Here is a 15,921-nt window from a genome sequence, read left to right on the forward strand (position 1 = left end):
GCTCAATGAAATGTGTCAGTTGTTAATCACAGTGTTTTTATGTCCCAGCCATCTACAGTCTGAAGCTGAGCAGGAGTCATGTGGACTGGCACAGTGTGGATGAGGTGTACCTGTACAGTGACGCCACCACTTCCAAGATCGCCCGAACTGTCACTCAGAAACTCGGATTCTCGAAAGGTAATAGATCAATTATTTGGACTTTTTTCCAACTGTTCCAAGAATGTGAGCTGGTGGAATTATACATATTTGTGGTATATTTTTGATTCATTAGGATTATAGATGGATTACAATGAATTGGATTGCATTGGGGGCACACGGTGGTGTGGTGGTTAGTACCGTCAACCGGTACGAATTCAGACTGTTTCTTCCTGGTACTCCGGCTTCCTCCCACCATCCAAAAACATGCATGTTAGGCTAATTGGTGACTCTAAATTGTCCCTAGGAGTGAGTGTGAGCGTGTGTGTGATTGTGTGTCTCTGTGTGGCCCTGTGATGGACTGGCGACCTGGCCATTGTGTACCCCGGCTCTGCCCCAGTGACAGCTGGGATAAGCCTCAGCCCCCCCCATGACCCTGAGTTGGATTAAGCGGGTGTAGAAAATGGATGGATTGCATTGGACTATATCTTTAAAGTGCCTTCATATTGATGTGCACAACATTAAGGAAGAGAAACAGAGTTATGAAATTAGTTTGATAAACTGCTGTCTGATAAATCCCTTTATCTAAAGCACTTCTACATCGACACCCTCTTAATACATAGATTTGTGATTTTGTGGCCATAGCATAGACAATGACTGTTTGCTGGACTCATTTAGAAAGCACACAGTTTTGAGACTTAATGATAACATGATGATATTGACACTTGTGGGAAATGTTTTTTGGTTTGTCTATCCCCAACTCAAGAAATCATGACTTGTATAGTCAGTTCTGAAGATATTTTGTTCCGCACATCCAACATGTACAGTTATAATACACCTTAAGTTACATAGATCTGAAACTAATCTTTGATGATCTGTGCGAATGTTCTTAGAATATTATTTGTGCTCATTGCATGCTCACTGACTGCTGCAACGTAATGGTGTTTTCAGTTTGAGAAATAGTAATAAATGATGTCTTAGTAGGCTGTTGTCTCACAGCAAGAAGATACCTTTCATGTCTCTGTGAAACTCATAACACTGTAATCTGGACATTTCCTGCGGTGTCCTCATAAGCGCCACAAGCTCATCCAATGTATTTGTTAGCTATCTCTTATTCCCCATGATGATAAAGAGAAGAAATGCTCTAAACCTCCTCCACCTCATTATGTGTCTTGTTTCTGCTGGACGGTGTTTCCTTTTAGATTCAGTTCAGAACACTATGTCGTGACCAAAGTGAACAACATTACAAGGCAGTCGTTACCAAGTTCCTTGTTAGACCTGTGCATAATATCAGATTATTAATTGTCACAAGTACAAAATTCAGTGAAATGTATCCTAATCCGCACTGTAGACTGACTGAAAAAATAAAGTTCTAAACAATTTTTTTCATTTTAGAAAATCAACGTGGCAAGTTAAGAACGCAATCCAGTGTGTCTACACCCTGCAACCTCACAGTTAACCACAGCTGTGGAACTAACCTAATGCAACTGGCCCCCTGGGACCCATATAGGAAATAATTATATTATGTATACATTATTATATTAGTCTGTGTATTTTTACTTTTGTACTTCAGATTCTAAATTACATTCAGTAGAACACACATTTTCTCTAGTCATTGCATTTATTTACATTTTCACAATGTTCTAATTATTTTGGGGTGTGGTTGTAACTTGTTTCTTGCTTCAAGCTAGAAGATGCTGCAGCCCCCTCACAACCCTGTACAGGAAAGAGTGGATATAGAAAATAGAAATAGCTTAATTGCTATTTTTGATAAAGCCCAACTACACGCAGTGAACTCATTAGGCTATCAGAAAACTTCATTCCCATGGTTTACTGTCAATCTATGTGAAGTGACCCACAGAAATGGCCCCGCTTATTATCAAAAAACATGAAAATAACATGGCTTGCTTGGTGTAAAACTGGTTATACACTGATTATAGTTAACTAGTCATCTGTTAACAACTGAACAACGAACAACATGCTCTCCTATGTCCCCAGCCTCCAGCAGTGGGACACGTCTCCATCGGGGGTACGTAGAGGAAGCCGCACCTGAGGACATGTCACCTGAGACCACACACATTGTTTTTGTGGTGCATGGCATTGGCCAGAAGATGGACCAGGGTCGTATCATCAGGAACACCAGCATGTATGTTGATATTGAGGTGTCTGAATAATCTTGAAGTAATCTGAATAATTCTTTAAGTAATAGTTTTTTCTTCACGAGTTGCCAGGATGAGAGATGCTGCCAGAAAGATGGAAGAGAGGCATTTCTCTGATCGCACCACAGAACATGTTGAGTTCCTTCCTGTAGAATGGAGGGCAAAACTATGCCTGGATGGAGGTATGCTACACCCCAGCTAACAGTCAGCTGTCTCTTCACAGAAATATAACAGAGACATTAAGTAAGTCTGTTTTATAATGTGAAATAGTGAAAGGTAAGAGGCCTTACTCACACTTTTAATAAATCCATCTTTTGAATGAAATATGATAAAATAATGAAAATAATATGAAAAATATGATAAATTAAATAAAAATTAAGCATTGCAAATAGACATGCTAAATGTAAATGTACTTTATTTATACAGCCCTTTACAACAATCCTTTTGGTGTATCAAAGTGCTTTACAGCAGATAATGAAGAAAGAAAAGAATAAGTAAAAACAATTAAAAAGCGAAAAAACTTTCAATTGCTTAAAAACCAGTTGCTGAAGTCTTGGTTGAAGGAATTTTAAGTTGAAATGACGATAGTGGAATGATTTAAATTTATTAAATTGATAGGAAAAACAGAAGATTTGATGAAATGCAGATGTTTTTTTTCATGTTTTTGAAGCAGTCATATTTGAAAATTGGCTTAATATTTGAAAGAGATGACCCATTTGGTAATAGCTGAATGTCTTGTGACCCGTTTAAACTTGAAATTTGCCTACAATTTGAATAAACTGTTAAATATTTTAAAAAGTATAAAAGTTAGAAACACCAAAAGTGAAAGCCATAATCTCCTGAACGAGCTGAACATTTTGAGACCAAAATTATAGACATTGGTGAAAGTACGAAGAAGTAGTTTCTCTCAAACAGACCTCAGTACAAAAGTGTTGAGGGGAATACACCAGATAGTGATACTGATACTATTTTCACTCACATCTAGAATATGACTAAATCTGCCTTTAAATAAGTGGTGGTTAACATTGTCGTCTCACAGAAAGAAGGTTTCCGGTTGAAAGATCAGCTGAGTTTGCACATTCTCCCCTTACATGTTAGGTTTCTCTCCGCCTTCCTCCCACATCCAAAAACATGCATGTTAGGTTGACTGGTGATGCTAAATTGAACTCAGGAGTCAAAGTCAAAGTGGGAGACACCTCCAAAGGTAGTGGAGAATGACAGAGCTAAGATCCTGTCGGACTTCCAGTTCCAGACTGGTAAGCATGTGATGGCTAACAAACTGGACATTGTGCTGATCAACAAACTGCAGGAGAAGGCAGTAGTGATAGATGTAGCAATTTCAAGAGACCGCAACATCAAGAAAAAGGAACACAAGATACTCAAAAAATACCAAGGGCTGAAGGAGGAAGTTGGAAAGATGTGGGAAGTGAAGGCAGCCGTGGTGCCAGTGGTAATCTGAGTGTTGCGACTCATAAACTGGGAGAATGGCTCCAACAGATTCTGGGAACACCGTCAGAGAGTTCTGTCCAGAAGAGAAAAGTTCTAGGAACAGCTAAGATACTGCGTAGAACCCTCAAACTTCTTTTTCTTGTCCTTTTTGAAAAATGTATCCTGTTTATTTCCATGTTCCTCCTTTAGACACAGTGGACTCCATTACTCCTGACAAAGTACGAGGTCTCAGAGACATGCTGAACAGCAGTGCCATGGACATCATGTACTATACAAGTCCTCTGTACAGAGATGAGGTGAGCCTGAGCCTGTTTGGCCCTGCAGCTTTCCATCCAACCTGAGGTTCAGCACATCATCCACTCACAGCTGTTGCAGCACTTAGTCACTCCACTTGTAGTTTCAGAGCATTGGTACCATGAGTCTGTGTCAACACCCTTTGAACACAGACAAAGTAAGTCCAAATAAGTCTTATATTAGATTATTTAAGTCATCAGCTGTGTTGTGCATTAACGTCTTAAAGTCAGCACGCTCATGAGTGAACTGAACAAGATGGTTTTTAATTGACAAACATGAAGTGAGCTCAGATGTTTCTGGTGATATTGAACAAAGTTTCATGTGTCATGATGAATTGTGGCTGCACAGAAGCAACAGACCCTGCAATGATTTCTGTACAAATTACAGCCATAAATACTGTATATACAACTAATCCCGCTAATACAACCCGCTATATACAATATATATTACAGACGTTTAGAACTATGCAGCAACAGTCCTGCAGCAGTCAGCACAACAGAAACGGGAAAAAGTGGAGAACCAGAGGAAAAGGAGGAAGAGAAGGGTAAAAGACTGAACAGAGACTGAGGCCTGCCAGCTGTTTTTGAAAGACTCATAGAAGACTTTGTACAGCAGAAAGTCTGAGGAGAGCACTTGTGATGTTAGTCGAACTGAAGTTCACTGACTCCATCCTCACCTTCACCACCATGATTTTATCTGCTTATGAGACTGAAGCGTGTCACTGGGCCTCTGCGGGCTAATAAGCTTTCATCTGTGTGGGAAATGTTGGAGGGCAGCAGGGGGCACACTTAATAGTCAGCTTCATATTTAGATGGACTGATAGACAGATATAAATTATAAACAGTTTAAGATCCATTGGAGCCATTGAGTTTTATTTTATGAGATAGAAGCAGAATATCAGTGATTAGAAGGGTACAATGAATGTGACAAAAAGGATTGTTCAGTCTCAAATGAACTTTGTTAAAATGAAGTGTGCATGTATCTGCTCAGATTGCTGTGGAGCCCACATACCCATACTCTGTTAACCCCCCCCCACAGTAGAAGTTTTGAAAACTCAGCTCCTGTTTTACTCTTCACTCTGCTGAACTCTGTCAACATTGAGCACTAATCACATTATCAATAAAAGCAACAGAAGGGAATATCTCACAAGTATGTAGACACACGTGCTGTTTTTTGTTGTGTGTCTGCAGATTACGAGGGGTTTGACTCTGGAACTGAATCGCCTATATTCACTCTTCTGCTCGCGCAATCCAGACTTTGAGAAAAATGGGAAGGTGTCCATAGTGTCCCACTCACTGGGCTGTGTCATCACCTTTGACATCATGACAGGCTGGGACCCAGTACGCTTTCATCATCAAGAAATGCTTGATCCAGAGGAGATAAAGGTCCGCTGGCCTAGTGATGAGGAGCGGCACCTTCAGGAGCAGCTGAGACTCATGCGCCTCAGGTATTACACAGGTTTGAGATCTAGAGTAGGAGGAGTGACAAGTTGGATTCCACATCTGTTAAATGTACTATGAAGTACGTAACAACTTATGTTCAAGTCAAAATTTGAAATCTTTTAAACTCTGCTGGTGAGCGATTGATTTATGTGACAGATTAATCCAAACATAAGATTTATTGGAGTTTATTTATCAAGTTACAGTTGTGCATTATCACGTGCACAGCTAGCAGGCAGAAAACAGCACTCAACCCGATTTGTCACCTAAATGATGGATGGAAATTGTTCAAAATCTAAAGGGATCGGATTAATTTTCTAGGAACAGAAGAAGATTGTGCATCCAGTCCAGTAAAAGAGTGGACCAAAGCCCTGTGAACAAGCAAAGTCTCTGCAGAGTTCACTGCCTGCATGCAGCTTTTTAAAAAAAAACACACTCAGTGACCTTCTCAGTTATGCGTTTCAGGCCATACAATTACTCACTGCAACTCCACAAGTCTGGGACAGTGGCTGGAACTGATTGTATTGTGAGCTTGGACCATCCAGTTTGTATAGAAAAGTCCATCACCACGGACAGCTTTAAATTTCAATATACTTTGTATAGAGACAATGAGTTCAATTCAATTCAGTTTATTTATATAGCGCCAGATTACAACAATTCTCATCTCAAGGCACTTAAATAATATAGTCCAATTCAAGCCAATTAGAATTCAATTCATTATAATCATAATCCAATTAATTCATATAGAGCCAATTCAAAAAATTAATATCCTAGCTAAGGAAACCAACAGATTGCACCGAAACTTGTCTTCAGTCCAATCTCCCGTCCTGAGCCTGAGGGACTGTGGAAAGGAACGACTCCCTTTAACAAGCCAAGGAAATACCATCTAGAGTAACTATATAACTAGACAATTTCTCCCTGAAGCGCTCAGGTCCAAAAAGAACAACTTCAGTTTTGTCTGAATTGAATCTAAGTGAATCTTGGATGAAATATGCTGAGGTCCAATGTAAAGTTGAACTTGTCATGAACATATCGAGCCCAGTGACACATATGTAACCACCATGCTGCTGATTTTGTCCAATAAGTAGAGCAGAAACACAACTGGAAAAATCATTCAGAAATACTGTCAGCTTACATTTTCCACAAGTATGTATTAACACTTTGAGCAATTGAATATGGGTTTATGATCTAGTTATTGAGTCAAAAAGAATGGACAAATGTCCGTTTATTAAAGAGGTTATTAAATCTTATTTTCCTCTGGATAGACAAGCAGGACAATGACTGATGGTTTCTTCTTGTCCAGGTTTTTGAGAATGGGACAACACTAATCTACGGCAAATGATCTCACATTTCAACATGTGACATGAAAGTTTGAAACGTTAATTGAAATTCAGCTTCATCAAAAAGCTACACTAGTTCTCTGAAATTGTCATGAATTTGTTCTTCTGGACTTCAGTGTTTTCAGCCAGCTTAACCTTTTCATTCACTCTCTCTGAGACCTCAGTGTTTCCGTCTTCGGCTGAGAGTGAATACTTGGAGCTCATCTTTTGGACATTACTTACTCATTCTAACACTCATTCCAACACTTCTACTCAAACTTTGAACCTGTCCTCTATGTTGCACCCAGGTTCATCTGAAGAGTTGTTTCCTCATATCATATTCCTTCATAGTAGGACAGAAATCATGTGACTGCTTTACACTGGAGTAATGATATCCTCATTCTGTTCAGGTTGAGGGACTTGGAGGATCAGTTCCAGGGTTTGCAGACCTCATCTTGTGTGACAGTCCCAGCCTTAAAATTCAAGGTAAGGTTCAACTGTCACAGCCATTCAGTCCAGCATGTGTTCTTCATATGAATTAATATGAATATGATAACTGCCACAAATCCGCTGACTAAAACTATGTCACTTGATCAGATTTTACAGTAATGATATTGTCCCCAGAACCATCATAAGTATGTAAGGTTGCAGGCTGCTCTCACCAACAGTTTGTATGAAAACGTACGAAAAGTTATGCACAGATTTTCATGCATAATCCCACAAATATCCTTCAACACGAGTGACCAGTGCGCCTGCACAAAGCCTGAAGTCAGGGCTGACGTGCCTTTTATTCACAGAGGAAAATAAACATTTTAAAACATTGTTGAAAGCGAAAAATGTACTTTTTATTTTTACAATCTTCCTTCAGGGAACAAGCTTTAGTTTGTTCCTTATTAACCTGTAAAGTTTTTTTTTGTTTCTAACGCTGCTATGGTGGTTACTAAGTTACGCTACTATGCCAGCAGCTTCGACAAACGGCGGAAATCACCATAGGCTACTTTTTAATTTGTTTGTATTAATTTGAAATTTGTTTTAAAAAAAGTTAAAACTGTATATCCAGATAGCTTTTGGCACTACAATATACTGAAGTCTTGGTCATCCAGGACCATCCTGTCAGCCTGGGGAAAGGGATACAGAAGGTATAATTAGGTCTTTATTAACATATCTATTATTAACATATTAGCTCATTAGAAATATAATATGAAACTCACTGTAAATTATGGGGAAAACCGAGTCTAAACTGCTCCAAATTTAAAAGTCTGGCAGTGTATAAAGCAGACGTCAGTATTTTGAACACATGTGGCCACTAACTACCCCTTAAACATGTTTGAATTATTTCATCCAGCTTGGTCTTAATAAGGGTCTGAGGTGCCTTGGAGCAAGATGAACATTAAACTTTGGTGTAGGACAGAGGTGAAGACATCAAGGTCTTCCCACAAAAAAATTGTGGGCAGACCCTGCGCCTCAGAACCTTTGAACTTTGAACCTAAGAGACTTTTGAAGGCTTACAGAACAGCAACAAAATGAGCTACATACCAGTTGTAAACAGTTTTGGAAAGCTCTTGATCTATACTACCATCACCTGTGGGAAACCTGTAGGGGGCGCCACTAAGTAGGGTCAAAACCCAGAAAAAAACGTGATTTAATCCTTTTAACTATAAGCTAGATCAAATCTGACCAAACAGATGTGCTTCCCAAACCCAAAACCTGTAATAAGTCTGAACGTTTCACCCTTTCATGAGAATACGTTGAAGGCTGTGCCTGTCACGGTTTCGTATAACATCTGTCTTCATCTGTCTACATTACGTTCCCGTCTCATGATTCTGAGAAGTGCAGCTAGAGTCAGATAAAATCAATGAGTAGGATTTGATCTGATTTTTGAACGACTCTTTCAGAGTAACTGCATGTCCAACCATCTCAGACACAGATGTCTTGGAAGATATCTTTTCAGTCTCAAAAATGGAAAATCCTTCACACTCCTCTAACTCAGCATAACAATTCATTTTAATTTTAATAAACAATTAAGCACGACCCAAATGCTCAATCACCAGGAAGGAAGGTGAGGACTGGTGATGTAAAAAACTAAAGCTTTATTCAAAACAGTTTAAAAACAGCAGAGGAACTGTAAAATCCCCCTATACACCATTAAGATCTTAGTATAACAGCTACTTATGTGAACATGCAGCAGTATATTGATGTTCTTACCTGAGCATGCAGCCTCTCTCCCTGTGTGTGCCTCTTCTTTCCTTCTCTGATGGATGTGGTGTGCATGTGTGTTCATGTAAGAGAGTCCATGTTGCAGTAAAGATAATTCTATTTTTTTCTTGCACTGAATAATGTTCTGTGAATAATAATGTTCCAACACTGAGTGGTGATCCATCAACATATGTTAGTTTTTACCTCAACATAGAGATCTATGAGCTATGTTAAGGGCTCTACAACCCTGACTATTTTCACCCATTTAGTTTTTATTGTTCAAAATCAATCCAGTTAAATTTATTTCAGTTTTATTTATATAGTGCCAAATCACAACAAATGTAATCTCAAGGCACTTAAATAATATAGTCCAATTCAAGCCAATTGGAGTTCAATTAATTGTAATCATAATCCAATCAAATCCAATTAATTCAAATCAAAATGATTCGATTCATACATATAGAGCCAATTCAAAAATAATATCCTAGCTAAGGAAACCAACAGATTGCACCGAAACTTGTCTTCAGTCCAATCTCCCGTCCTGAGCCTGAGGGACTGTGGAAAGGAACGACTCCCTTTTAACAGGAAGAAACCTCTGGCAGAACCAGAACCAGGAAGAAACCTCTGGCAGAACCAGAACCAGGAAGAAACCTCTGGCAGAACCAGAACCAGGAAGAAACCTCTGACAGAACCAGAACCAGGAAGAAACCTCTGGCAGAACCAGACTCAGGAAGGGTGGCCATCCGCCTCGACCAGCTGGGGTTTGAGAAGACAGAAAAGAGGGAAAAGAGGAGGGAAAAACACCATAACACCATTCAAAGGATATCTGTTGGAACAGGGAAACACAAGTTAATAACCACAGTAATGTCACATGGACATAATATCATTTGAGAAATTAAACAGGGGGAAAAAGAGAGCAAAGTGAGGAAAGGTGTGACAGATGAGGTCCCCCAGCAGTCTAAGCCTATAGCAGCTTAACTATGGGATGTTTCAGGATTACCTGAGCCATCCCTAACTATAAGCTTTATCGAAAAGGAAAGTTTCAGCCTAATCTTAAACGTAGAGAGGGTGTCTGTTTCCTGAACCCAAACTGGCAGCTTATTCCACAAGAGAGGGGCCTGATAACTGAAGGCTCTACCTCCCATTCTACTTTTAGAAACTCTGGGAACAACAAGTAAACCTGCAGTTTGGGAGCAAAGTGCTCTGTTAGGAAAATATCTTACAATGAGATCTTTAAGATATGATGGAGCTGAAGAGAAGCTAAAACTGGAGAAACCTCTCCTGTTAACTATAGAGGTAAACAATTTCTCCCTGAAGCGCTCAGGTCCAAAGAGAACAACTTCAGTTTTGTCTGAATTTAAAAGCAGACAGTTCTGAGTCATCCAGGTCTTTATGTCTTTAAGACAGGCTTGTAGTCTGACCAACCTGTAGGTTTCATCTGGTTTCATAGATAAGTACAGCTGAGTATCATCAGCATAACAATGGAAATTTATGCCATGCTGTCTGATAATGTTACCTAATGGAAGCATGTACAAAGTAAAAAGAATGGGTAACATTAAAATCGTCCACTGTTCACAGTGCATAGGAGCGAAAAACCCAATTGCTGTAACTCATGTTCTTAAAATTCTCCTATGGCCCCATCACCACTTGGCGACTGACCATTTAATTACTCTTTCAGTATCAAAGGTCGCACTCCAAGCAGTTGACTCAGATGAATGGCAATGGACATATGTGTGATTAATAAACATAAATATGTAGTGACACAAGTAGCGTAATGTGATAAAATATAAGGATTTATCCAAAAGTTCTCACTATCTCACCTCTCCTGCCATTTTTCTGGTTACTTCATTTCTTAACTCTGCAAAAACTGTTTCTCCTCTCTTCCATTTTAAAAGACTCTCATTCCATCATTTTTAAAACTCTCTGCTCTCCGACTTTTGCTTTGCAGATTCCAGAGTTTGATTCACAGAGCCAGGGCATGATGTAGGCTTACGCTACACTTTCAGCCAATGGTTTATGTTCCTGCATTTAGCAGACGCTTTTATCCAAAGCGACTTACAGGTAGGGTAAGGGGGTCTTGCCTAAGGACCCCTACTGGAGACAGTACCTTTCACGCAGGTCTCCCACACAAAAGGTGGCAATCATAGCACTACACTATCCAACTTCAGGTATGCCTGAAACTGTTGTGACGTCTGCCTGGGCGTGTATTGGTAAGACGATCTATTCTGAGTTACGAGCCGGCAACGAGGGTGCCACAAAGCTGCTCGGTTTCTTCATTCCTCCGTTTCATAAACATTTGTTCGGAGGATTCTGAAAACATAACTTGTTAAGATATAAATGTTTAAGATATAGCATAAACTTGGGATATAATGACATCAAAAACAACATAACATAATACTTATGAGTCTCAAAATTCAGATGGATATCTGTAAAGTTATGACGTATGAATAACGAACCAAACAATGCAATTTTCTTGTGTTAAACATGGAATACAATAAGAAACAGCCGGAAACATTGGTTAACAGTTGCATTATAAATATCAAATGTCATATAAAAATTGTTGACTACCTTTTGGGTTAAACTAGTCAGTACTACGGACCACTAGGGGGCAATGTGGGGCCATAGGCCGATTAGTCATTTTCCAAAATAATGACTTCTTCCTTATTCTTCCACATGAAAAAGGTATTAAAATGCAGCTTCTGATTTCACTGAGAACATGAAAGAACTTGCACAAAGATATAAAGCACATTTAATACAGTTTGAAGATTCAGCTGAAAGTGAATGTGAGGGAGGTCATTTTGAGAGGTCCATGCAGCAGCTGTCTCTGGCTGGGATCAGAGTCAGGGCAAATGTCACTGTTCTTTTACTTTGACCCAGGTAAGGTCAGAAGTTATCCTGATCTGGTTTTCTCCAATACTCTCCTGAGAGGGTCCGTTGTTTATTCAGCTTAGTTGGCACTAAGTTATTAATGCATTTACCTAAAGTTATGGCACAGGTCTGTGGAAACTCCCCCAAAATGCTTTCGTGGGCCAAAGGTTGTTGTAAATTTCTCTTCCTTGATGTAGAAATCCCCCATCTGGTATTTACATACTGACCATCCCCACAAAGGAATATTTGAGTCATTTAAAGTCTTAAGTTTGTATTACACACTTGAGCTCGCTACAAATAACTGTTAACTGTTAATCTGTGTAATCTGTGTACTTACAGCTTTGTGATGTATGCTAAATTATACTGCTAAAGTATTCCAAAAGCAAAGTTGATTTTCATTTAGCTTTTTTGTTTCTATTTTTCTCCTGTTCTTTATAAATTCTTTCTATTTTTATTTGGTTAGAGAGACCTGAATCGCCGTAGAATGAAAGGAGAACAATGTTGTTCGATGGCTATCTTGCTACCGATGTAAAGCAGTACTCATATAGTCCTAGGATTCTTTTGTGTAATAGTCCTGTCTGCTCCATGAATAAGAGTTACATTAAATATATTTCACCTAGTAATTATTTAAGTAACAAACACTAACCCTAAATGCAGAAGCACTATGAAAGCTAAAGTGGTGAATCTTGGTTACCTTCTTAAAGCCTCATTAACTCTTCCAACCGTGTCAGAGCCATCCTGGCACAGATCTGCAGTTATCTGTAACTTCCACAATTAAATAAGAGAAACACACACGATAAGAAACAGAATTAGGAGTGAGCTCTTTGAAATGGTCTGTTAACTTCATCTCAGGGATCAAACCGCTCTAAGATGTGTGTACTCATGGTCTGAAGACTACATGCGGTGCACGCATTCTTTCCTTGTAAGTACCAGTTTGTTTTTTGTGAGTATGACTTGTTTCTGTTTGTGGCCACAGAATCATGTGCTATGGTTTCAGAGCAATGTTTTCCACCTACAGCTGCTCAACAGTCCGAGGCCTCTTTGTTTGTCATAATGTCCTGGTTGTTTCGGATGGTGATCTAGTTTGGGCTCAGTTTAACAGCCATAATCGCTTGGAGCCAGGCTGCTGTAATATGAGCAGAAAAGGTTGCTGTTGGTTTGGAATTTTTCTGGGTGGCAGCGTATCTTGCTCTAAAATTCGAGTGTGTCTTTCTACAATAATACTGCAATATGACAACTGATGCTGATTTTTTTTAACAGTGTGTTGATAACATGCTGGATGGTCCCTCTCCTTTCAGTTAAGACGACGTATTGCTGATGGATATCAAAAATAAGTTTAATTCATCAGACCTCACCTCAGTCCATCTTCTGTGACGTAGGGTTCACCAGCACCTTTTCCAACTGATGTTAAGTTCTAAATTTGCTTGTCTTTTCCAGACAACACTTCAAACATTATATGTATATTATTTTTTGGACTTGCATCTCTACTTTAAGATTTACTCAGTCGCTGTAAACTTGGGATTCACACACACAGTTGAGCACCGTGGGAACTTTTTTCTCACAAGCAGATGTATAACTGTAATTGTTTGATGTGTAACCTTTGAGCACTCGTACACAAATATTCACTTTATCGATTGTCTTCATGTGTCATTGAATTGTCATGTACAGCCACCAATCTCATTACAGATTCAGAAATGACATAAATTCATTCAGATCGTTTGTACACATTCAAATGTCTGAATGAATTTAGCCTAAATGTATCACACATTCACACTTTAATGTATTCCAATGAAGTGTGTTTACACATGAAGACATTTTGACGCATTACAAGACTTGTGTCTTATTGTGTCACTATTTCCACCATAAATGAAAAGTTGTGGCCTGATAGCTTTTCAGAGGGGAGTTTGTGATGATCCCATGCTGAATGTACCTGGAAAACTGTGTTACAGGTTGAAAACTTCTTCTGCATGGGCTCCCCTCTTGCTGTTTTTTTGGCATTGCGAGGGATCCGTCCTGGAAACAACATTGTGCAGGACCACATCCTTCCAACATCCATCTGCAAACGCCTCTTCAACTTATTCCATCCTACAGACCCTGTGGTGAATAACACGCTGGCAGTAACAACATGACATGTAAAAACATTAAAACTGTAAGAAAGTCTTGTCACCTAAAGACTTTGTATTTGTTTGTTCCAGGCATACAGATTGGAGCCTCTCATCTTAAAGCATTACAGTAACATCGCTCCTGTTCAAATTGACTGGTAAGACCTGTACAAATATATATGTGTGTATATACTACCAGTCAAAAGTTTGGAAACATCTTCTCATTCCATGGTTTTTTTTATTTTCATGACTATTTACATTGTAGATTCTCCCTGAAGACATCCAAATTATGAGTTAAGACACATGGAATTATGTAGTAAACAAAAAGCTAAAACAACTTTAAACACGTTTTATATTTTAGATTCCTCAAAGTAGCCATCTTTTGCTTTGTTGACAGTGCTGCAAACCCTTGGCTTTCTGTCACTGAGCTTCATGTCACCTGAAATGAATTTCATGTGCCTTCAACCGTCAGGGTTTGTGGAATTTCTTGCCTTCTTAATGGGGTTGAGACCATCAGTTGTGTTGTGCAGAAGTCAGGTTGGTACACAGCCGACAGCCCTGTTTGACAACTGTTACAATTCATATTATTGCTAAAACCAATCCACTAAATAAAGAGAAATGACAGTCCATCATTACTTTAACCCTCTGGGGTCTGAGCCGTAATGACGTCATGCGATCTGATCACGCCGGCGTGATCATAGACCTCAGAGGGTTAAGAAGTGAAGGTCAGTCAGTCCGGAAAATTGCAAAAACTTTGTGCCCTCAAGTGCAGTCACAAAAACCATCAAGCACTACGACGAAACTGGCACACATGAGGACCGCCCCAGGAAAGGAAGACCAAGAGTCGCCTCTGCTGAGGATACGTTAAAAAATTCATCCGAGTTAGCAGCACCTCAGATTAGAGCCTGGGTGAATGCCACACAGAGTTCTAGTAGCAGACACATCTCTACATCAACAGTTCAGAGGAGACTGTGTGAATCAGGCTTTTACTGTCAAATAGCTGATAAAAATCCTCTACTGATCTAAATTTGAGATCTTTGGTTCCATCCGCTGTGTCTTTGTGCGGTGAAGAAAAGGTGAGCAGATGGTCTCTACATGCATGGTTCCCAGTGTGAAGCATGGAGGAGGAGGTGTGATGGTGTGGGAGTGCTTTGCTGGTGGCACTGTTGGGGATTTATTCAAAATTGAAGGTACCAGCATGGTTACCACAGCATCCTGCAGCGACATGCCATCCCATCTGGTTTGCGTGTAGTTGGCCCGTCATTTATTATTCAACAGGACAATGACCCCAAACACACCTCCAGGCTGTGTAAGGGCTATTTGACCAAGAAGGAGAGTGATAGTTGCTGCGCCCTCGCCTTCACAGTCACCTGACCTAAACCCAATGAGATGGTTTGGGATGAGATGGACCGCAGAGTGAAAGCAAAGGGGCCAACATGTGCTCAGCATCTCTGGGGACTCCTTCAAGACTGTTGGAAAATGATTTCAGGTGACTACCTCATGAAGCTCATTGAGAGAATACCAAGAGTGTGTAAAACAGTCATTAAAGCAAAGGGTGGCTGAATCTAAAATATAAAACATGTTTTGAGTTATTTCACACTTTTTTTCTTTACTACATAATTCCTTATGTGTTCATTAGTAGTTCTGATGCCTTCAGGGAAAATCTGCAATGTAAATAGTCATGAAAATAAAGAAAAACCGTTCGATGAGAAAGTGTGTCCAAGCTTTTGACTGGTAGTGTATACATATGTGTGTGTGTGTGTGTGTGAATTTGTTTGGACTCAACTACTTTCTATGTTTACTTTATCACATAATCAAATAAAAAAGGAACATAGTGCATTTATACCATTTATAATTAAATCGCCTTGACACTGCAAACCACATTCTGTTTCTCACACACACTCACAAACACATCGCACTTCCTAGTCTGTAAGTGTTCGGAGCCACGGGGGGCTTTTGT

The 15,921-nt window shown here is 39.5% G+C and overlaps 1 protein-coding gene across 2 annotated transcripts in view; it reads left to right on the forward strand.

The window, feature by feature from the left end:
• Positions 1-15,921, forward strand: part of ddhd1b (DDHD domain containing 1b) — a 32,766-nt gene that overhangs the window by 8,581 nt on the left and 8,264 nt on the right. For both annotated transcript variants that reach the window (XM_072362849.1, XM_072362850.1), the window contains exons 3-10: positions 49-177; positions 2,134-2,281; positions 2,367-2,476; positions 3,933-4,039; positions 5,228-5,484; positions 7,206-7,281; positions 13,809-13,958; positions 14,055-14,119. In XM_072362849.1, the coding sequence (XP_072218950.1) occupies positions 49-177; positions 2,134-2,281; positions 2,367-2,476; positions 3,933-4,039; positions 5,228-5,484; positions 7,206-7,281; positions 13,809-13,958; positions 14,055-14,119 (1,042 nt within the window). The remainder of the gene's footprint in view (positions 1-48; positions 178-2,133; positions 2,282-2,366; positions 2,477-3,932; positions 4,040-5,227; positions 5,485-7,205; positions 7,282-13,808; positions 13,959-14,054; positions 14,120-15,921) is intronic.

Source organism: Leuresthes tenuis, unplaced genomic scaffold, assembly GCF_036924035.1.
Source record: "Leuresthes tenuis unplaced genomic scaffold, fLeuTen1.0.hap1 SCAF_13, whole genome shotgun sequence".
Lineage (NCBI taxonomy): Eukaryota > Metazoa > Chordata > Actinopteri > Atheriniformes > Atherinopsidae > Leuresthes > Leuresthes tenuis.